The sequence below is a fragment of the Lutjanus erythropterus genome, chromosome 19 (assembly GCF_056507025.1).
Source record: "Lutjanus erythropterus isolate fLutEry1 chromosome 19, fLutEry1.hap2, whole genome shotgun sequence".
NCBI classification, from domain to species: domain Eukaryota; kingdom Metazoa; phylum Chordata; class Actinopteri; order Lutjaniformes; family Lutjanidae; genus Lutjanus; species Lutjanus erythropterus.
Genome location: NC_139335.1, coordinates 5,495,553 through 5,519,968, shown reverse-complemented (window position 1 = coordinate 5,519,968; position 24,416 = coordinate 5,495,553). Strand labels below are relative to the sequence as shown.

The following is a 24,416-nucleotide window of genomic DNA, read 5'->3' as shown; positions in this document are numbered from 1 at the left end:
GTGACTGCATTGCGTCACTAACTGCAAAAACTGCCGTGTACTTTGTGCTCACTAACCGACTACATTTCAAGGTAATCTGACCCACCTCTGGTGAAACTGAAACAGCGTCCAGTTCGTGTTTAACGCTCATGGAGAAAAAAACAACATATAGACTCATATTACATAATGTCTGTCAGTGATCACTTATGACCTACAAGTGTGTTGTGGTGGCTGTACTGTTTCTGCAGAGATCCTGCCCTCTGCCCGTAAATTCATCTCTTCTTTCTCATTATTTTGCAGCACTCACGACCCTTAACTGACCCAAAATATTGGATAAAGCTCACTGACTCTACCTTAAACTTTTGCTTTATGTCTTTTGGGGCTCTGTTAAACATGGCAATTCATTTTAAAAACGAATAAAATGAACTTTCATCTACGCTATATCTTAGCTTCCCAAATCCTAAACAATATTTGGATTTCTGTTCTTGGAGTTTTGACAGTTTGTTGATAAGAGCTCCAACAGGGAGTTCGACCTTTCTGGGCTTTTACCGACCCAAAATATAAAGTAAGTTATATCCTCCTGTAGGATAACATACTTGTCTTTAAATGGCATTTAGACAAACAAAATGAATAAGTATATTTTTTATGCATGTACATATAACATATGAAACGCAAAATGTTTCATTATTTAGTGAAATAACAATAATTTACTGTTATTTCTGTACAGTGATCATCATCAAATGTCCAAGTTACCACTTTAATTCTTTTCTGCGTAGTTCAGATGAAACTTCTCGCAAGAAAGAAGGCTGAGAAGTGTATTTTTCATATGTGAAGAAAACATTGTGAGGAAATGTGTTTTTTTTGTGTGTACCTGCTCCCAGGAAACCACAACTCTGTATCACAGCATCACATACGCTCACACGACAGGAACTGCACAGGAAAAGCCTTCATGCATCAGATGTCCTCTTTATCTGATTATGAAAATGCAGGAAACTAACAAGATCACACAGGATTTCTCAGTAGTCTAACTTCTCACGTCATAAAGATAAAAACGATAAAATGTCTCACAGTAAAAGTTAATATTTGAAGATAAGCTCCCTGGTGAAAAGTGACATGCAGTGATGATGTGGCACCATCTGCTGGAGAAACAGACACACAAACAGTTTCAGAAGTTTATTTCACAAGTTGGATTCTTCATCAGTATAAAGTCATTAAATTACACAAACAGTATTTAAAAAAACAGGCTCAATAAACTATATTCAAGCTAAATGAAATATACATATGTACAAATGCAAAGATTCATAAGTTAATGTTAAAACTTGACAGGTTCTTTGAGCTTTTTCAGTTTATTTACAACAATTCATGCAGTGCAGTGAAGTTACATGATTTGGTGAGTCAGTGAAGTTAGAAAAGTGCAAACACTGGAAGTTCCCGGTTAACAAAATGCTACATAATCTTCTCCTGCTCCTCCAACCAGGAGGAGATTTTAATTTCGACAAATACTTTAGTCTGCAGGCCTTGATTCATTGTTACATGGGTTATTCAGTGTAATAAATGAATGCCAAACACAATCATGATATGAAATTTTGTCAATAAATAGCTGCTACTCCGAATAGCCAACAGTCATGGACAGATTATGGGACAAGGAGCCCCTGGACAGGGACAGACAAATCCTCGGCAAGACACCCAGTTTGAAAGAGACAACTACAAATGATGCAGCATCTTTGTGGTAATTTCAAGTCTGTTTTTAGTGGTGTCGCTGTTTTAGTTGTTTGGTGTCTTTGTGGTCATTCTGTCTCTCTGTGTGGTCTTTTTTGTCTCTTTGTGGTAGTTTTGCATCACCTTGTGGTTGTTTTGTGTCTTTGTGGTCATTATGTGTCTCTTGGTTGTCATTCTGTTTCTTTGGGGTCATTTTCTGTCTCTTTGTGGTCATTTCCTGCCTCTTTGTAGTCTTTTTCCGTCTCTTTGAAGTCACTTTGTGTCTTGTGATCATCCTGCATCTGGTTTGTGATTGCTTTTCTTACAGTAAATGTTAGGAGTTCACACAGAGTTTCAATCAAAAGGCCCTGGACTCGTTCAATAATCCATCCATGACACTAACAAGTGACAACTACTCATCTCCTCTGGACTCTGGTAGGGGTGGGTTGGGGGGTGGGGGGTGCAAGGCGCCCCTCTGGCCCCGCCCCTGCAGCAGATGTTGGTCAGTAGGAGTTGTCAGCCTCCTGAAGTAGTAGTAGTGCGTGCAGTTTGCAGAAGTAATGTCAAGACTTGACACTTCAAGACTAAATTAGCTGACTGCTTACACTTTGTCACGTGTGTTAGTTCCTAATTTGTACATTTCTGTGAAATGGTGTGCAATTCAGTTTTGGTTTTATTTTTTCCTGAACTGTTTCACTCAACCTAACCACGAGGACAATTTTTTTCAGTCTTTTGAGGAACTGTTGTTAATGACCTTCCTCTTTCGTAGAGACACCAGATCATAAAAAGGGTCCTTGGTGATACTCGCCCTGGAAGAGAACATGAAGAGTCAGAGAAAAACTGAGGTCATCAAGAGTAACAGTCTTTTTTTTTTTTTGCCTATTTGTCATGCCAGCGACTTATTCCCTTGTACTGATTATTTTCATTACTGATGAAAGTGTAGTGAAAAATGCTGTCAAAATTTCAGACAACCAAATCCAAACTTTAACTGGAGTAAAACATTACATTAATTTCTCCAAATATTGATTGCAGACATTCATTTCTCCCTCAGGATCAATTACAGGGATTTTGGTGAGTTAATATTCTCATCATCCTCAGCTGTACTTTGTGTTTAGTGTGAATTAGCATGCTAACATGCTAAACTAAGGTGCTCAACATGGTAAATTATATCTGCTGAGCATGTTAGCATGCTGACATTAGCATGCAGCTCAGAGCACCTCAGTGCCTAATGCTGCATTCACATGTGTGGAGGTGGGTGGAGTTAGCAGTCAGCTGCAGGAGGAGAGAGAGGTGAGAAGGGATGAGAGTAGTGTCAGGTGAGCTGATTGGCACAGCTGCTGCTAGTTCTTCCTGCTTGCATCTCACCCCTTGTCATGCAGTAGTGTGTTGGCCCTCAGAGAAAGAGGAGCTGAAATTTCCCTGAATTTACCTGCAAATTACCCCCAACTTTTATTTTAAGTATGAATGAAAATGACACTTTCAAATGATCACATACTTAAAATGAAAGTTGGAGGTTATTTGCAGGTAAATTCAGAGAATTTTCAAGTATGTTGCTTTGTAAAAAACACCAGCTACATGGATAGGTTCTTGCTAATTATCACATACTCAACGACAAAAAAATTTGGAGGTAATCTGTGGGTGATTTCTAAGAAATTTCAAATATGTCACTTGATAATTACCATATATTTACCATGGAAATTATGGGACCTGGAAATTGAAGCATTACCGACATATGATATTGTGTGATATTGATTACAGGCTTTTAAGTTTAATCAAAATTGACTTTGTGGTCAGATCAAATACCGTATCGCTGCCCAAAATATTGATATCATATCATATTGTGATTTACACCCCCACCAGTCAGCACATTACATCTCGTTTGCTTAATATGAAAAAGTAAAAAGTACAATTTGCAGTTTATGTATTCTGTATTTCTTGGCTCTGAGCTGTTGCCAGGCGACCAGGAAGCTGCAGTTTTAGATTTAAGCTGACAAAAGTTAAGCTTTGTGGAGAAACTCTGTAGTTGTGGAGGTCAGATGATTTCATCCCGGTCATCTTTGTTGCTTGTTTTAACTCCTTGTGATCAGCGTGTTCCAGCTTTAAGCCTCGACAAACATGACTCACTGGAGGCACCTGGCCTCCCATGTGCTCTCAGCAGCATCAGTGGCTCTCACCTGATCGCATCTATCCAGCTGTCCCGCTCTTCTTCACTGGCTGCGCTGAGCTTATAGGACTGGTGTTTACCCTGCACCACTCTGCCTTTGTTCTCCGTCTTGCAGGCCTTGATCTTTTGTCCTTTGGGGTTATATAACTCCAGACAATACTGTTCAAACACACAAATAGACACACATGTAGCAACGTCACTGTTGTCATATGCCGCTCTGCTTGTTTTGTTAGCCTTTTGATAACCTTGTGACTCACTGTTTTGAGCACTTGTGTTAGAAATTCATTCAGCAGCTGCTGTGCTATTCATTACGTTCTGCGGCAGCAGATAATGTGCGTGAGGACAGCAGAAGTAAATGATACTCTACCGATTTGCTTGAGTCTTGTAGCATCCTGACACACAGGTTCTCCAGAGGAATAATCCCGATTGGGTCTTTATCCTGGAGGAGGAGGAGGAAGAGGCGGATATTAAAAATAGATTTAACCTTTCGACCACCAGAGGGATGTTTGAGATTTCCATATTTTGTTGACATAAAGTTTTTTTAGCAGCGGAGAGAGAGACTCACTGTGGTGTATTCAAAGTAGTACAGGCAGCTGTCTGTCAGAATGAACCACCTCCTCTTCCAGGTTTTAACTCGACCACCTTCGACAAAGACAACAGAAGTTTAAGGGACACAAAGTGTCAAACTAATCAAGATGATGAACCCAAAATGCAGACGAAGTGGACGAGTAGCAGCTCAAAGATATTTATTAAAGACAAAGAAAGTTCAACAGGCCTTAAGGCAGGCAGGTCAAATCAAAGAGGGCAAACGAACAAACAAAAACTGACTCACGAGGGCAACGATGAACCAACACAGAAACAGAGAAAAACAAGGAGCCTTTTTCAAACCAGTGTGGCTTTAAATCCCTCGACAGCGAGTCTGGTTCTGCACAACATGAACGCAAACCAAGATATGTAATTTCTGCAGACATTAAGTTTACATTGTATTTAGGATCAAATGAACCCTTCTCTAGCCAAGAAAACAGTAGATTTGATTGTAAAATGTAGTTACAGGGACTGTAGCTAAAACCAAGCAGCTAATAAACCTCTGCACGAAATGAGAAGTGCTACCAAAGAAGCTTTGGAAGAAGTTTCATTTATTTGCAGAGGCTTTTAGTCCTACAATGGAGTGAACGCATGGAATCTGCCACCCACCACAAAAACCCGGCCAAGTACATTTGTCGAATTTCTAGTCAAAATAGCTCTTAACACTTAATATAAGACACAGTCATCTCACAAGTAACATTTCAGTGAGACACAGCGACTTGTTTCTGGACAAATGCATCTTCTTCCAAACAATCTTAAGCAAAGTTTCACTTGTTCCATTAGCACTGATTACAAGCAAAAAACATTTTGTAATTACTACAAAATGCAGTGACAGAGAGGGAGAGGGGAGGGACTACTCTGAGAAAGGCCCAAAGACTATACGTGAGGAACTAATTAACAAATGGTAATCAAAAAAGGCGGGAAAAGGACAAAGACAGGCGGTAAAGTGAGAGAAACAATGGGGAAGAAAAAGACTGAAATAAAACAGGAAGTGAGCAAAAAAACAAAAAAAAAAAAAACAAACAAAAAAAAAACCATGACACAAATACACTCTGGTTGTAATTTCCTCTGCAAGCCTGCAGACAGCTCTGATTTATTTTCCATCATCTCACCCATTTTAAGGAGCCAGCCTTCTCTGTCTGGATTAAAGAACGTCAGTGTCAGGTCGTTCCCATCATCCTCTGGGATTTTGAACGGCTCACTGCGGATGCTCGCGTACAGTTTCTGCAAGACAGAATGCCCATTTCAAAAGTCTGATTTACCTCAAAAATGATTCAGTCGGTCGTGAGAAAATGATCACGTTATTGATAAAATACTACTACTGAAAAACCCCGCATTTAACATTTCAAGTTCCCAGATAGTGGGAGTAAAAGTTCAAAAGTTAAAGAATTGTGATGTTGATTGTCAGAGTGAAAACTGAAAATCCAGATGATTGGAGATAATGAGAGAATGAAAATCCCCAAAACAATGAAAGATAAATGAAATGTCAAATGTCATCTGAGGTAAACAATCATCTTTTTTTGATGACCTTTCTTGAGCTAAATGAATCACTGCTCTTTCTTATATCACATTATTACACTGCGTCAGAGTAAAAGACAAAATCCCAGATGACTGGACATAATGAAATAATTAAAAAAAAACCAAACTGGAAATAAATTAAATACATTTTTTGCTAAGTTTTGGGATTTTCATGATTCAGATCAGGTGAGGATTTCTCTTCAGGTTTATTAAACTCTTTCTTTAGATAATGACGACAAAGTATTGTCACCACGAAGGCAACCTTTTTCCACCGTATTTGGGAATGTGACAAGATAAAGAAATCCTGGGAAGATGTAAGGTATATAATGAAAGACATTTTAGCGATACAATTAACTTTAGAACCCAAGTTTTTCTCATAAGGTCGTTAACCCAAAGAGCAAGAACAAAACTTTTTTGAACTGTGTTTGTTACAGGAAAAACAGATGATGGCGCCAACAAGGAGTATTGGCAAATAGCTAAAACAACATGTCTCAACATGTATATCCTCAGATAAGATTACTTGTTCTATTAAAGGAAAACAGAGCTATTCAAATAAAGTATGGGGTCCTTTTATTAATTTGAACACGCAGACCTGGAAATATATTTCATCAGTAGTGTGAAGGATGGAGATAACTGATCTGCTCCTCTGTTCAAAGAAGGGTGGAAGCCTTGTGTGGCTCATCATGAATGATGAGCAATTATTTACTTTTTATATTTTTCTATCTGGTTTTGAGACTCATCATACTTCATAGAATTGCTCCATTTCTTGCTCTCTTTCAGTCTTTTGCCTCTTTTTTCAGTGTTGAAATGCCTCCTTCCTCTCTTTAAACAAAGTTAAACAAACATGATGTAAGTATGAATGCATGGATTCAAACACACACACATATAAAACAACTTGACCTCCATGGCTTAAGTATAAGGAGTGGAACTAAGTCATATCAAAAAATGAATTTGGGGGCGTGGCCCAAGAACAGGCGAGCTTTCGTCGATGAAAAAGGGACTGCGTCTGCGACTATTGGTTCATGAGTTATGAAAGGGAGTGTGGCTATAGCATAGGGCAGGGGTCTGCAACCTTTACGATAAAAAGAGACATTTTTGGCCAAAAAAAGGAGGAAAAATCTGTCCGGAGCCACAACTATTAAATTCTCTCTTTTCCCAGAAGACTTTTTTTTGGCAGCCATAGCTTATGGAGACTCATGAAAATGCATAGTTAAAAGCCTCAATAGGTTCTGAAGGTGGCAAGTATCCAAACACGATAAGTACTGATTGCCAAACTCTTTATAGCATTTTTAATGTCATGTGGTGATATTCTATGAAAAACGCTCTACGAACAGCTTCTGGTGTTTTATATTGAACACTGATTAAAGTAGCAACAGCAGAAGCTTCTAAAATATTAGGGTCAGCCCTAAATAAGACACTAACGAAAGAGTGTTGATGGTATTAATAGCAGACCGTGAGCAGCTCGGAGGGCAGGTCCTCGCCGTTGTTGATTCCTCGGTTCATGGACACAAATCGCTGCAGACTGGGTTTGTCTTTAACGTTGGGGTTGTGGAGACTCGTGTTGAGCATGATGATGGCAAACGACAGGATGTAGCATGTGTCTGTTTTATGCACACACACACGGACACACAGAAAGCAGAAAACCACAGTTAGTTTCCCTCAGCTGTACATCATTATCACTGCTTCAGCCGTATAAATTGCACCCATTAAAAATAATAAGTTTGTGTGAACGCTGCCTGAGCAGAAACATTTAAATTGAACAATATGTTTGTTCTGATCAATGAGGGAGAGATAAGAAGTTACTGTGACAGAGGATAACTCATCTTTTAGAGTTTCTTTTAAATCTATGAAATTAATGAAACATAATAAAACTTTTTAATTGGATTTCCTGAGCGAGTGAATCAGGCGAGACAAAGCCTCTTTGTGTTCGTACCTGTGGATTGGAAGACCCCCGGGTTACAGTCGCAGTAGCGAGTTGCAAACGCCTCCATCATCCTGTCAATCTTCTGAGCCTCTCCCGGGAGACGAAAGCTCCACAGAAACTGCCTGCAAGATGGCAGAGGTGTAAAAACACACACACAATGTCAAGCACATGCTGGTAAGAGGGAGGAGGTTTCTACAGCATCACAAAACAAGACTAAAGGTTAAAACTGCCGCAACATTTCGTGCTGACTTTCCCAGCTGCTTGCGTGCATTTGTTATTTTGTGACACAAACCTCAGCGCCTGCACCAGATTCAGGTCTGAGAATTCATGCAGGCCCACGAAGGCTTTCAGTACCTCCAGGTGCATCTCTTCCCTGTGAGGAAAAGAATCATAAAAAACACCAAAAATAGAAATGTGAGGTATCAGAGTAGAGTTCAGCCTTATAGTTACATCCATATGTTGAAGGGAAAGTTTGGATATTTTGAAGTAAGGTTCTATGACCTACTTATCCATAGTCAGTGTATTACCTACAATAATCTTATTTAATTTAATTTAATCTATTAATTTGACAGGGACGATACATGCAGGCATTGTTATATTTAAATAAAAAAGCAACCCATGCCATGTTTATAGGACTTCTAGCTTCTAGACAACTTGCAGTCCTTGTCCTTGGTTTGGCTTTTAAGTAAGCAGATGGTGGTCTGCAGTGCCCCAGTTTGGAGAAGCAGCAGGAGTACTGGTGTAACCGGTGTAGGAAGCTAAGTGATGTACTGCTGTGGACAAGGTCAGCAGCAAAAGTATTATGACACCGAATCAAATCAGTATCAGCTTAAGTGTACGCTATACTTTGAATATTTTCACCACTTTACTTTCCTGTCAGACAGCCTTTTCCGATGGGAAAATGCCAGTAATATATCTTATTGCTCTCTCCAAAGCAATCAGACTTCTTTTGCAAAGATTTTACTAGATAGTTAAGATTCACCAAAGTTTGCACAATTACACCAAGTTACACAATAACACACAGTGTCAAAGCGATTGACATGCAACTCCTGTGTTCTGTGAGGTAAAATGACTGTTTTTACGAAAGCGGTTTGGTGGCTCAGGGGAGAGTGATATTTGGATCATATGATGGTGGTTTCCGGTCAGAAAAGGCTGTCTGATGACAAAACAAAGCAGTGAAAATATTCTAAATATAGCATGTGGCTAAATTTCATTTTGCTACTGATGCCTGTCTACTGCAGCACATTGCTTAGCTTCCTATCTGTACTCCTGCTGCAAACTGGGGCTGCGTCGACTGTCATCTACAGTTGGTAATACACCGACTATAACTGAATACTTCATACAACCACACTTCAAAGAATTCAAACCGTCCTGTTAATACCCCGATCACTTGTGTGGGTGCTCTACCTTTCTCCCAAAAAGCTGCCGATGGCCGTCTTGTTCAGTCCCTCTTCTTTGTAAAGAAACTCTGCCACTGACTCAGCTCGCCATTCCAGCAGGTTGTTTTCAACCAGGTAATGGACACCCTGCAAGACGACAGGAGGGGAGTCCGATTTGTATGAAAAATATTTAGAAACCAGGAGAATGCAAATGAAATACAAAAGTACATGTTAACACACAGAAACACGACCAAACAACAGTGAGTTTTTAAGGTAAAAAACATATTTTCATGCAATGATCAATTTTGTTTTGCTTCAGTAACTTGTCTTCTTTCTGACTAGTAGAAAGAAAATATCAAAAAACACATTTAGGTGTTTATTAAACCTACTATGGTGCGGTGTTGCCTCTTGGTAACATACCAACTTTTGTCCTTTTACACTCACACTTATGGTGCAATACTTTATAAAAGAGGCAGGATCCTGAGGAAACTAATGTCAGGGTTTTTATTTGTGACATGACTCTCTGGGGGTCATGTTGGTTCCCTTTTTTGCAGGCTTCCTCACATGGTTCAGCTTCTTCATCTCTCACCACAAAACTGGTCTGAAAACCTTTTTTTTCTGTCATTTTACAGATTGGAAAGAAATGGAGTCACACTAATGAGTTAAGTAAAGGAAAACTGAAGAGATTGGATAATGCCTCATTTGTACGTTTAAAATTTCAGAAAAACTTGTAAAACAATAAATAATTACCTAAATGTGAATAATGTAACCTATTAGTACAAAAAAACTTTTTTTTTCTTCTTACACCCATTGCAAAATGGAGCAGCTGTCTTTGCTATTTTCTGACTGATGTAGTTGTCATTTTTTTGTCCAGTGTGGGTAGCAAATGCACCCATGGGAGTGTTGGTCTTAAAATGAGGTGTGGTCAGGCTAAATGCTGGTGCATAGCTATAATGAGACGGCAGAAAGTCACTGCAGTCGTGCTGCTGTGCCTCGGATCATGCGTAAAGCACGCACACGCAGTTAGGACAGAGGGAGACTCCTCATCCGATTTCACCCACCTACAGCCAATCCACTGTTAATCACAATGTTAATTACGATTGATTGACCCTGCATGCAGATTGACAGCAGTTCCTGCATCACTACAAGTGGGTCATGTTGCCTCTCCAACTGCTGAATCTATCATTTAAATAGCAACAGACCAGAGGCAGGAGGATGAGGTTTTATTCACCTTTGCACCCACATTATGGGCTGTTTCAATAGGAAAATGGAGTTGGACACCTTAAATGTCTTTGTGCCATACACTTTGGACCATGTGGTATGGATTGTCCAAATAGGGCCCTAAATGTTCAGTCAAATCAAAGGTTTTATGTGTTCATACATGTTTCATGTTTCATGTTCGCCAAAACTTGTGTTTAAACTCTGCTACCTGCTGAGGGTTAATAACAAAGTCACACCAGACATCAAGAAAGTTTTCTTCTTCTCCTTTTGAGTCACTGTTGTCACTAATCACTAGTGTAGATTCTGAAGATCAGAGGTTGAATGAAGACGGCGTGCTGTTATCTGTAAATCTCAAAGGGTGCTCAGAGCCAAATCTTCAAAATATGACCCTTCACTCTGAGTGCGTACTCGCGCCGAAGAGTTCTTCAAATCAATTGCACTCAATGACACCATTAATCCAAAGACGTCTTCAGACTTCTCATCCTCCCACTCGTACGCGTCCTCGGGCCTGAGCCCCGAGCGATCGCAGGCCAAGGGACTGCGTTTTTAATGCCGAGAACGCAAGAGAGGAAAAAACGGAAAGACGGAGGTCGCTGTGGTGAAGTGGCGCTTCTGCCCCACTTCAGGGAACAGGATGTGGGTTTTCTCGCTATTTAGTCATCTGCGTCTGTGTCTGTGCAGTTTGCACTTCTGCACGCATGCACACGCACACGCACACACACAGAGCTCAAATCCACATCCGCTGTGTGAGATATCTTTGCTATTGTCTGTCTGTTGACCTTCAGATCTACAGAAGCGGAATCGAGTGAAAGGAGAATTTTGTGCGCTGTACCTTTACTGTGACTCAATCAAATGGCATGTAGAACACAGAGATGATGTAACACACTCTGTATTAAAGGACTGTGTACTCTGTGTTCAGGTGGTAGAAGAAGTACTCAGATCCTTTACTTTAGGTAGAGTAGAAATACCACATTGTGAAAATACTCTACTACACGTACAAATCCTGCAATGAAAACCTAACTGTAGTAAAAGTGTTTAAGTACAAGTTAAATTTACCTAAAGTAAATGTAAGTTACAGTATTCATTGTGCAGTAAAATGGTTTTACTTTATTGACAGATATACTTATGTTCTGAGGCTTTTTCTTGACAGATAATCACTAATATAAAGATGTGAAACAATGATTGCTCTTTGTTTTACTCTTAAATGTGTATTATTCATCAATTCACCAGTCTATGCATATTTTTGTATCGTCTCTGGTCAAAATGTTTGCTATTTTTTCCTGTTTTTCCTCAGCTTGCATTGCTGACAGGATTTTGCTTGTATAGAGGAATCATAGAGAAGACTGTAGCATAAAAACAGGAACGATTTACAAAACAGGATGTTTTGTTTCTAAGTGTTAATCATCATCATCATCATTTATTCACAGATTTGATTCATTTCCAGCTTTCCAAAACATATGTGATTAACTATTGTTAAAACTTTATATTCAAAACATTAAAGATTAGCTGATTAATTATCTCTAAAATGGAAGGAAAATGTTAAAAGAGACACAGTCAGAGTGTAAATCGGAAAATTTTGGTCATATTTTGAAGAAAAAAAATAACAAGATTTTGTTATTTCAGCTTTGATACATTAGAAAATAGCAATTAATTAACTTTGCAAAGTATTTTAATATTACCGCTGCCTTATTTGCAGTATACTGCTAAAGAAGAGCTAATTTAAACTACTTCATACACTGTTGGGTAGTTTAATCTACAGCATTGCATCGTATTCTACAAGATCATCATATGTTTGTGGTACCAGCGTCCTGCGAGCACCACAAATCTCTAAAAAATCAGAAAAACGGGCTGTTTTCAGCTTTCGGACGATGCATTTTCCAGTTGATCTAAGAGGGTTTTTAAAGAGTTTATTTGGCTTAAGAAGCAGGAGAATTTACTCAATCTGTAAAAGAAAACTTACTGCAGTTCTTCTGGTTATCGCTAACATTCAGAATCACCAAAAATAGAGGCACATGTTTTTCAATGGACAGGAAGGGTTTGAAAAATTGTAATCTGAAAAGTAACTAGTAACTAAATCAGACAGATGTAGTAGGAGTAAGAGTAAAATGTACAAGATGTAAAAGTATGTACTTAGGTACAGGATTTATGATCATTAAATGCCATTTTTCCTGTTTATATACACACAGAATAACTGTATGTATGTGTATAAACTCACCTTTTTGGGGTCCATGTTGAATTTCTTTTTCCCTCGTAAGAATCTCCTGCTCCTCACAACATTTTTACTGCAACAACAGTGACAGACAACAATTTTTATTTTAAACCAAGAGTGGAGATTTGCAAATAATGCTAAGCTTGTTTCATTGTTTGTATCCTAAAAGTGAAGAATAAAATTAGTTATTTGGACTACTTCTACGATTGTTCTTGTATATACAGTGCTGTACGGAGCCCCTCTGGTGACATTGGATGAAAAAAAAAAAATAATGCGTGGCCACGTATTAGCATCTCGTGGCCACGAGATAGTAATGCGTGGCCACACATTACTATCTCGTGGCCACGAGATAATAACGCGTGGCCACAAGATAGTTAATGCGCGGCCACGAGATAATTAATGCGTGGTCGCGAGATAGTTAATGCGTGGTCACGAGATAGTTATTGTAGTCATCCCATGCAGACTGTTGGTTTTATCATGGACAAGTTTGATTTAATTTCATTTTATTTTAATATAGGAATGAATTACAATGACATACTTCAGTCACTTGTGGCAAGGCATGGAGTAATTCTTAGCGAGAGACTCGGAGCCCCTATGGTGACATTGGATGAAAAAAAAAAATAATGCGTGGCCACGCATTACTATCTCGTGGCCACGCATTATTATCTCGTGGCCACGAGATAATAATGCGTGGCCACGCATTATTTTTTTTTCATCCAATGTCACCAGAGGGGCTCCGTAGTGCTGTATACTAGCCTACATATAAACTGTGTAGGCTTTGTCTTGGTATCAATTTCGGATCTGACAAACTCCTCAGAAAATTTTCTTTTTTTCTTTTTTTCTTACCTCTTTTCATTTGTGAGGGTGTATTTGTGATGATGATGTGGTGGGTGTTAGGTTTTTAATGGGTAGGGGCGGTGAGATTGTGAGAACCTGTGGTTGCAATGCCAGTAATATGGTTCTAGCTAAAAACACTTACACTTTATTATCACTTTCTACTAGGCAGCGACAAAAAAAACAAGAAGTCCAAATATGTAGTTAGTCAGGCACGTACACACACTCGCAAAAGACAATTGTGCCAGAGCTGACCACACTTTCCCCTCCACTAATCTAGACACACTATTCTATTACCAACCAGGGGTACTGCTGCTGCGGCTGCCTGGGGGTATGTGGGAAGATTGCATGGCTCAACTAAATTAAAAAAAGAAATTACAATTACACATACTGAGTCAACTGTAACACCTGAACATTGAAAGTTAGCCAACAGTAATGGATGAAATGCTGAGATAGCTAAAAATCAGGGAAGGATAAAATGTTGAAAAGTGATGGATTAACAGTTGAAATACTTTGCTAGAAGTAATGGATAAAGAGTTAAAAATAGTTCACTTAAAGTGATGAATAAACAGTCAAAATAGTGGATAAACCATTCAGATATTTAGCCAAATGTAATGAATAAACAGTTAACATAGTTTGCTAGAAGTAATGGGGAAGAAGTTAAATAATTAGCTAAAAGTGATGGAAATTAGTCAGCTAAAAGTAATGGATTAACAGTTTTAACAGTTTTGAAATAGTTACCTAAAAGTATAGTGATAAACGAATGAAATATTTAGCTAAACGTGATGGATAAACAGTTAACATAGTGCGCTAGAAGTAACGAATAACCAGTTAAAATAGTTAACTAACCCCAGACAGTTGAAATGGTTTGAATGGTTACCAGTTAAGTAACTTAAAACAGGCCTAATGCATGGTTTGAATCATGGGGGATTTTAGGGGAGCTTGGCTCCTCAGAGAAGGACACGAGCTCCCCTGAAAGTTTACTTTGAGGCATTTAGGGGGAGCTCTAAAACACTGTTCATTTACCACATTACAGATTATAGTTTTATTCTTTTCAAGACGTCTATTTGTAGATTTTAAAGAACACAAGTTTGCTAAACGATGGTGACCAAATTTCTTATTGCCCGTATCTCCCCAAACAGGGAAACAGTAGCCTTGTTGATAATTAGCGTCTCTTAAATGTTATTGACAGTATTAACTGTTTATAGTAGTGACAGTAAAATGTATTGATTGCACTGCTGCACACTTCCATGTGTGCATGGGCATGTCATATGTTTTAGTAGCGCTGCGCACTGTTAAACAGGGCTGTGTAATTCAAACCCTGGCCTAATAGATAAAAAACATGGCTGCCTGAAAGGACTACTTGAATGCATCTGATAGGGCTGTGAGAGCAGGTCAGGAACCAGTGTATGATAGGCTTTTCAGTGAAAAACATTTCACAAACGTCAGGTTTAAAGGTTTGAGTAGCAGCTCAGAGACGTCTTCAGCTGCAGAGGCAGCTTCTTTTGGAAGCTATTTTGACTTCTGACACAGGGAAATAAAACTCACAATACAGCTGGTCGTGTGAATTAGTCAAACTGAGCATTGCGTGTGGTGTGGGAGTCTAAACTGCATTGAAGTGTCACTTAATCAAGAGGAAGAGGCCATGCTGACTCACAGAAGAGCTGCTCTAAAAAATTTGCTCATACTCACTTCTGCTCCTTCATTGCAGGGCCGTGGATTCCTGGCGTGACGTGATCGATCTCCAACCTCAGCTTCTGAAAGAGGGTGTTGAGAAAGAGAGCTGTGATGGGAGCTTGGGACCAAGGTCTGCTATTACCACAGCCTCAGTCATTCACATTTATAAAATAACCTTCAAATCCTTCGTAGCTCAATTAAAAGTTTGAAGCTTCTTTGTGTGCTGTGAACAAAAAAAAAAGCTCTGCTGAGGCTGTCAGGAGTGGGTGCATGGGAAAGAAAAAAAGAAAATAATGAGGGATTTTAATGTGAGACCTTGGAAGGCTGTATTCACCTGAATGTCATCCAGCAGCTTATACTCGTGAATCTTGATGGTTTCACCCTGCCTCCTCTCTCCTTGGGGGTCTTTCTGTAGAGCTGTAGGGCGACAAAAAGCCTCAGTACTGACACAAGTGCAGTTCAGGATGGTGGCATATAAGCAGTCAGTAGACATTCAGCACTGTGGACTGTCTTGACAACCTCCCCCACGCCTACACTGGCTCTCACAGACCAGCATGCAACTCAACTTTATCCCTCACCATCAGGCTTGGGGAGTAATGGATTATGTGTAACAGGAAATTAGAAGAAAAAGGTAACTGTATTCCATTACATTTACATTTAGTAAAAATGAGGATTATAAGCTTACTATTTAAAAATAAAGAATGATATGTGCAGTGTACACACAGTCTCACAACACCACTCAGGTCTCAGCGAAACCAGCTAATCTGGTTTCTAATCTTAATTAGGAGGAAATTTCGACATTATCTTAACATTAACATTTATGTGTAAGACCAGTTGCTAATGTTAGCTTCACAGACCAACAGACCAGCCACTAATGCTAACTACACAGACAACTGCTAATCTTAGCTACACAGATCAACCGCTAACACACACCAATTGCATTTTAATTCCTTTGTCATCATGTTGTCTATGAATGAGATGTCTCTTTCATGATTTTTTAGGATGTTTTGTAGGATGTTTTAGCAACACAGACCAGCTGCTAGTGACAGACCAATCGCTAAACAACAGACATAAAACGTTGGATTAGGCTGCACAGTTCCAGCATTTGTGGTGCTCAGGTAATCCAAAAGTAACGTAATCAAGTTGTTTTACTTCAATATTAGATTTCTGACTACATTTTTAACAGGTAATTTGTAACTGCATTGGATTACATTTTAAAGTAAGTCTCCCAACCCTGTTCACTAGTTAGAGAAACTGATGAATGAGAGAAAGAACAGGGCTTAAAATAGCAGCTTCTCTTCCTCTTTTCAATGACTTGGGTTGATCCTGAGTGCATTGTGGCCATTAAAGGACAGTTCACATTCATTTGGTTAAGTGTTTGTCCAGATGGACAATTTAAATTAAGTTTCAGCATTAAGTAAACAAACCATAGTATCTCACAGGCTTCAAATAATACAGTGGCATAACAGAACTGTTAAATAATATGTGTTACATGCCATTTTGAATTTCATATTAAAAGCAAAACATACAAGAGGATACTTTAGTCAACATATCTGAAGTCTGTAACACAGAATATAAATTAGCAGCATTTTGAGTGAGTTCTATAGACTAAACCACACAGGTGATTTAAGCAAGAATATTACAACAACCTTGTCATTTGTTTTTGAGCAGCAGTTTTTCCTATAATATAATAAAATAATGATTTATATATATATATATATTAAAAACAAGAAATAATAGCTTTCTACCTCTTCCCCAGAGGAAGCTGTCTTTCCTGCGTATTGCCATGTTGTTGATGGTGCCGAGCGTTTGACAGCTGTACAGGAAACAGACTGAGTGTCTACTGAGTGAAAAAAGGGCCGGCGCTGCCATTCTGAGACGCCGCAGAGACTCCGAGTTCACTCAACACTTTCTTACAACATTTCTGTTGACGTGCAGAGTAAAATGTTGACATACAGTGTGTGTGTGTGGACATTTCTTTAAAAACAGAAATGTCATTCATACCCTACACCAATGCAACACTACTACTACTACTATTATTACACTTCCATTATTACAAATATTACCTCTGCAAGGAGGTAACTAAGTACAAATACTTAGTTACTGTCCTTAAGTAGAATTTTTCTGACAATGTTTTACTATTACTTCCTACATTTTACCACACATATCTGTTATTTCTACTCTTTACATTTTCTTAAGAGTTTCATTACTTTTGTTTTAATGCATTTGAGAGGAATTATTGATTTTTTAAAAAAAGTTTTGTATCATTGTGCAGAGCCTTTCCGACATCAAAAATGTAACAAAGCAAAAACAGCCCAACAATAACAAGATGGAAGTGACATAATAATATGTAACAAGACAAAAACAATATAAGAAATGGCTTAAAGGACATTACAAGACAGAAAAAAAGACAGTTGAACAAGATGAAAAAGGCATAAAAGACATAGCAAGACAAAAATATTGTAAAAGACTTCACAAGATGAAACAAACAAGGACATGAACACAACATGGGCCAACTTTTATTTTTTGGCTCAAATTAAGAACCAGGACAAGTATTTAGTGTACTGTTGTACTACAGTGGACTGGTACAGGTTACTAACATCATGACACAGTCCAACTGTACTGGTAAAATGGACTTTGTTCTGCACAGAAGGGACCAAATAACCATATCACTTGTGTTTTTAGAAGTAGTATCAGACATCTTCTTCAGCAGAAAGGAAACAAAACAGAACAGAATGGAGATACTTTCATTTCTAAATATGAAGCCCCACCTAGTGGGCCTTCATACTCCTGAACATTTCAGGCACTGATGATAAGCTGAAAATGTACATCAAATATCACTTTTCATATTTCAGTTATTCCCTGAAACAGCTGGGAACTGTAGTTTTAAATGCTTTGCACATAGTGGATTTGTTGGGGATTATTCAGCAGCAGATTTGTAGATTGAGCAAACAGCAGCAGGAGGGTCGTGGGACTTGGATCATGGTAATGAAGGAAGTTACCACACAGTGTGACAGTGTGCTTAAATGACACACACACCATTCTGTCAGATCAGTGACTGAGCAAATACTGACATCATCCTCATCAACTTCCTTTTTGGAGCATTACATGTAGGTTCTCTTTTGTTACAGCTGTGGGATTTCTTTATATAGTTTTTTTCCACCAGTTTACTCCTAAACAAGCTAACTGTCATGAATCATCTTATTAGACAGAGAGAGCTGGTCAGGAGGGAAAAGTTTAACAAACAGATAAAAACTTGGGTAAACTAAAATAGATTTGACACAATGCAAATCAACAAACATGGGTGGGTGGTTAGTTTTGCGCAATAGGTCAAATATTATTTTAAATATCGTGAGTCATTGTGTATTTTAAGCAGTATTAAGTGATCACTAACTGTATCATGATGAGACAGACTGTCAGTGAAACAAAGATCACTTCCTACAGTATGAACAGTGTTTCTTTGTTCCACTGTCTGTCATTGGTTAAGATACCAAATGTCCTGTGTGATCAGTTATTATACGGTACTGATGGCCACAACTTTAATACCTGACATACATCGAGAGGTTGTTTCTCACTTCTCAAAAACTTCTCAACTCTGAAAAACTGTTTCGTGCCACAGTGAGTGTTGATTTCTGTGCTCTCCTGTGCCCAGGTACCGCCCCTCCCCCTCCTTGCAGCTGCAGTGATTGGCAGCAGCTGCAGCCAATCTGCAATCGTGCTTAAAAGCAGGGAGGTTGCAGTGGAAACGGGGCCAGTGGTCCATTTGCCAGATTGGACTGCTTGGTGTCTTTTGTGTCTTATGTGTCTTGTTAGCCTTCCCAGCCTTCCCAGTTAGCAAGGACACTCGCTGTGTCTCTGCATCTATGTGTTTTGCCAGCCGACCTGGCTGAGTGGAATGAAATGCCTTACTATTTTTTAGCTATAACATGATGCTGTTATTGTAGTCAGTAGTAGTTTTTGTTGTTTTGTCTCCTTTTGCCTTGAATTTTAAATAGTTTTACATTATGATGTAGTGTTTACTTGTGCTCCCCAGGAAGAGTAGTTGCTACCTTGGTAGTGGCTAATGGGAATTTGAATAAATAAATTAATAAATAAATAAGCCTTCAGCATCTCAGGGCGAATCCCCCTGGGGATCAATAGAGTATTTATGATTCTGAATCTCATCCACACCTGGCGCCGCGCCTCCGGGGAGCTCCTTAACCACCTCAGATACCTCTGCCAGGATACGGGCGAGGCTTTTCCTGAGCCGTTAGACTCCGCCTCCTTCAGGTGGAGGTTCCTCAAAGTGCTCCTTCCACTTTCTGACAGGATCCGCGGTCCAGGTCAAAGGTTCACCTCCCCCCTGCACCCAGTACTGCTGTCACTTCAGGAGTCAAAGGCAGTATTGACTGCTTATTTATGAATGTTTAATTAAAATTATATTGAGTTCTTTATATGCATCTCATCATAAAATGAATAATTAACACCTCCATATAACATAATTTTAGCAGTCTGGAGGTGTGAAAATAATAACATTTATCTTGTTGTATAAGTATATTAAAATTACATAAAAATCATTTCAGATCCTACAGGATAAAACTGTTCCAAGTTTGAGGGAAAAAAAAATTAAATCATGCTTCCTGTCATCTCTAACTTGCTTGATGGTGACAAAATACGACTCTCCAATTACTGAAAAACTACTTGAGTGCAGACTTGAATAGGCCAACCACAATGAAAAAAACAGACAGTGTGTTCTCAGCTGGATTGTTCTGAGTTGACCCTCGCGAAATTAGGCCCATTTCTCCTTCTGTCAGTCATCAGGAGCATTTGTCATAAGAAAAGGTAATCTGAAAGCTGTAGTCTGCTCTGCCTGCGATGCTTTAATCCTCTTGTAATTGCTTCTATCGTTGTCTTCTTTTGTCTATAATGAGGGATGTGCTGTTCCCAAAATTTCATATTTAGGAGGAGGTTAGTTCGCGATAAGACGGACCTGCAAGAACATGTATGATTGTGAGTGGATTATTGAACAGGCCTGGTGGGCACAGACCCAGAGGCACCCTGACTCCTCGGACCCCCACACCTGTGCCCAGTGGGTAGGTAGGTAGAGCCTCTGTTTGAAGTCACTGTTAACACACGTCTTGCTGGAAAATCAATGAAACAACTGGGCAGTGGGGGCCTAAAGGTAGGAGTTTGGACTGGAAGGTTGTCGGTTCAGTCCCCAGACCGATGGGAAAAATCCTTATCCCTCAAACCCCTAATCCCTCACCTTCACCCTCCTGTCCCTCATCTCGACCTCCATCCCTCAAACCCCTTGTCCTTCACTTCAATCCCTACATCACTCTCTACGACCCTGCCATTCTTCCACACATGACCCTCTTCCCATTTCCAGCAAATCCCATCACCATCCAATAAACTACCTTTTATACTGAACATATGATGTGTTCCTTGTCAGTGAAAACAACTGTAGAGACAAAAATAGGCTGCAAAGAAACAGAGCACATCCACAAAGAGACAAAAATTGACTGCAAGAGAGATGGAAATCAGCTGCAAAGACACAAACCGTAACCAGAAAGACAAACAAAATGACCACGGGGACTCAAAATTACCGAAGGGACACAAATTGACTGCAAAGAGACAAAAAGAATTATAGAAAGACATACTTACGTCTCATTATGTCTGTCGTGCATGATTTTGATTTTCTTCTTCTTGATTTTGGGAAGGCGGTGCACAAATTGAACGTGGACATACAACACATTGATGGGGTCATCGCCTACCCAGTCAAAGATTTCACCGCAAGGAGTCAAAATCTCACCAATTGACTTCAAAACGACAAGCAAACAAACACATAATGACCTCAAGACAACTGTAAACCAAGCAGCCGCGTGAGCCGCCCAAATGAAACCGCTGTGAGCATTTGAAGGAGAAGTTTACGACACTTAAAACTGATTAGTATGCCTCTCTGCTCTCCACGAGCCTTACATCAGTCAAAGCAAAACGTAATTGCTTCAAAAGCGGGCTTCAGCAGCTGTTGTGTTAACAGTCCCACACATCAGCAGCGAGTCACAATGAATAAGCATTAACTGTGGAGCCGCTGCATAAATGGCAGGTGCACGGAGTGAGACGGAGGAGAGGGAAAATTATCCTTGATATTGGTTATTATTGAGGTGCCATCCATCCCAATTTGTGGCATTTAGAATCGCTCCGCTTGCACAAACAAGTGTACTAAGTGTTTTGATTTGTCATTAGGCTCCAACAATAGCAACCTGCCTTCGCCTCTCTCAGTCCCACGTGCCGACACATTTCCTGACACATCTCCTCAGGTGCAACTTTGGTTTGTGACGCTCCTCTTTAGCCTCTCATTCAAGGTCCTGGTGTTTTATTCAGTTGTCATAGTAACCTGATACCCATAATGCAAACGCTGCCTTGTTATACTAGAGACCTTCAGGTAACAAATGCATATCTATTTACAGCAGGGGAGTGTAGGCAGACTGCAGACGGTGCAGAGGTGACAGGATCGGTGTTTTGAATTGTCCTGTCATTCATACATTATGTTCTACTACCTGACTCACTCTACATTGTTGGAAAGTGCAGCTGGTCGCACAAAACAAGTGACAGAAGTGACTATTCAGTGTTTCCACAGACCTTCGCAAGGACCTTCCCGTGCACCGCATTTTCGTGGTGCTGCCTGCAGGTACCGCCTCTGCACGCCTACTGTTCTTTTTGAATATAAAAATAGACAAAGATCAATACATAAGTTTGCTTTAGGTCTTGGTTTAAAACTAGAGTTGGGAGCGCACACCACTTTGGCCCAGAGTGAACAATTATTAGATTTCCTGATATCAGACAGAATCAAATGAATCCTTTTAATTCAACTGCCAACATACTGGTTTTGAGGGGGTTTTAACACTAGAACAGCCAAGACAGCCATTTTACTTTTTAAATTTATATATAAATAACTTCTAATAACAATGCTGCTGTTACCTGACTTTTCCTAAAAATGTCTATTTTAATTTAAAATGTTTTTTTATATAAATTACACAAAAGACAAAGAAAATGTGACCATTTTTACCTTTTTCAACCATAGGCGGTCATATTTACCACATAGAAATTGCCGCTGTTAAATTATTCTGTTTGCACTATTAGAGATGCATCTTGGTTGCTTAGCAACTACCATTGTGTCTGTCAATAAACTTAACAGTCGTCTTAATTTCCAATTTCCCGACATTAAGGTACAACTAATTAATCAATTATACTCAATTAAAAATAAAATAGGGGAAACTGGGGACAGCTGTAACCATTTTTGTCTCAGCACATATGACTCACTGGATTTTTGTGTTAAAGCTCTTAAACTTTGAAACACTGTACCCTTACTTATTTCAAACAGCAATGTTTCCAACTTTTTGGGGTTTTTGTTTTTGTACTGGTTTCCAGCCTTTTCCCATTGGCTGTAGTTATTCTTTGTGATGGTTTATAATCTTACAAAATATATTCACTGTGTCTCAATCTGAATAATTCTATTGATATTATTATCCTACAGAAAAATACTGCTGTGAATCTATGCAATCATTATGGTTTACCACATGTGACAGCATGCTTATTGATAAATATATAAATAAATTTTACTAAATTTTACTTTATGTGATGGAAGCCAAAGGCCAAAATGACCATTCCAGCAGTTATGGTCACCATTGTTATTGTTTGTGCAGAAAAACAGGCACATTAAGAACAGAACATATCACATCCAAACAAAACTAAAAAAAAAAAAAAAAAAAAAAAAGTAAATAGAGGCATAATAGAAGCTGCATTAATAAGAGCACCCTGTGCTTGAATGTGAGGACTGAGTCAGGGTTGGAAGATAGAATGAATAGATGTAAAGTGCTGTGTGGTGAGATCGTGGGCTGATTTATGAATATAGTATAGTATTTTACAAATCACAGTATGCAACCATCCACTGCTTTATAGAATAGAGAAGTCTAGTTTATTATTGTATGTTTTCATTTAGAATATTGCATCCACATGATTGTACTTGTACATCTTGACTCTGCAGTCCTGGCGTCGATCACAGCGCTCACTGAATCATGTCCTGACGCCAAAAAATACAAACTACTCAAAGTACTGGTTACTTTTTCACCATTACTAACTCCCAGCTGCTGTGCTGTTCAGACATCTCATTTATAACTGTTGCCTGCACACAGATCAGGGCCTGAAGAAGACATAAGCTACTTCCCACAAATACATTCACTCAAATCTCAAATCAAAGTCTGCTCAATATTTCATCAGCGCTGTCGAGCGTCACTCTCCACGGAGCGCAGAGGAGACAACCAGACTGGATCAATTACCATCATCTGCTGTAGGAATTATAAAAAAAAAAAATAGCAAAAGAAAAAGAAGTGCATACATTACAAAGAACGATTTTAGTTCTCTGATAGTTTTTCTGTGTAAAATCACTGCAGTAAATGGCCGTCAGGTGCACAGCCTCCTGCCTCCTCCAGTCAACTCTTGCTCCTGCTTGGCCCATAGACTTTACATTGCAATGACATCACAGATAAAGTTTTACAAATATAAAACCTAGTTATAGCAACTAGCGGCTAACAAGGAAACGCCCATTACCTTGAACGCTTGGCCGCCACAAGCCAGTTATCCCTGTGGTAACTTTTCTGACACCTCCTGCTTAAAACCCAAAAAGTCAGAAGGATCGTGAGGCCCCACTTTCACGGTCTGTATTCACACTGAAAATCAAGATCAAGCGAGCTTTTGCCCTTATGCTTAAATTAGGGTTTTCTCTGGATTTGACTGGGAAACATTTGGGATAGTGTATGCACACAGCTCAACAAAATATATAACATATGTCTGGTGTTTCTAGACGTTTTACTGCAGAGGCTTTAAGTCTTTAAATCAATAGTCGGGCAAGCAGGACTCTGAATTCATACGATCTCTCAAGTGAACGCAGGTGAATGGGATGCTGAGTTGAATGAGTTAATGTGCTGATTGGTTGAGGTGATGCCAGGTTACCCACTGGTGGGAAAAACAGCAACAACAACACCGGCTCATTCCCGTGGGAGTGTTTGTGCCTGCTCCGGGGCGCTCGGCATGAGCAGTAACACTGGTAGAGCTTGTGAGAAGAAGAATTTTCCTCAAACAGTCCCTTCAGGTGCTGCGGTGCATCACATGGAATCATACAGAGTCTATTTGGTCTCACGTAAGCATTTTAAAAGTCCCCCATGTTGCGACTTTGCTGCATAATTATTG

The 24,416-nt window shown here is 39.3% G+C and overlaps 1 protein-coding gene across 1 annotated transcript; it reads right to left on the bottom strand.

Annotated features, from left to right (window-relative positions):
* Positions 1-1,324: 1,324 nt before the first annotated feature.
* LOC146309126 (cytohesin-4-like) lies at positions 1,325-15,696 on the bottom strand. Its single transcript, XM_084744209.1, has 12 exons — positions 15,523-15,696; positions 15,204-15,268; positions 12,684-12,750; positions 9,276-9,394; positions 8,161-8,241; positions 7,878-7,990; positions 7,397-7,545; positions 5,539-5,650; positions 4,407-4,483; positions 4,209-4,280; positions 3,852-4,000; positions 1,325-2,486 (listed from the first exon to the last, which is right to left on the bottom strand). Exons 1-12 carry the CDS (start codon positions 15,679-15,681, stop codon positions 2,402-2,404), a joined length of 1,248 nt encoding a protein of 415 aa, XP_084600335.1. The 5' UTR covers positions 15,682-15,696; the 3' UTR covers positions 1,325-2,401.
* Between the last annotated feature and the right edge of the window lie 8,720 nt (positions 15,697-24,416).

Coding starts and splice junctions, on each gene's coding strand:
- LOC146309126 (XM_084744209.1), bottom strand. CDS start 15,681: ATGTCTACTGACTGCTTATATGCCACCATCCTGAACTGCACTTGTGTC. Junction 7,546..7,877: donor GGGGGTCTTCCAATCCACAG/GTACGAACACAA, acceptor TGCATAAAACAG/ACACATGCTACATCCTGTCG. Junction 2,487..3,851: donor AGCTGGATAGATGCGATCAG/GTGAGAGCCACT, acceptor GTTCTCTTCCAG/GGCGAGTATCACCAAGGACC.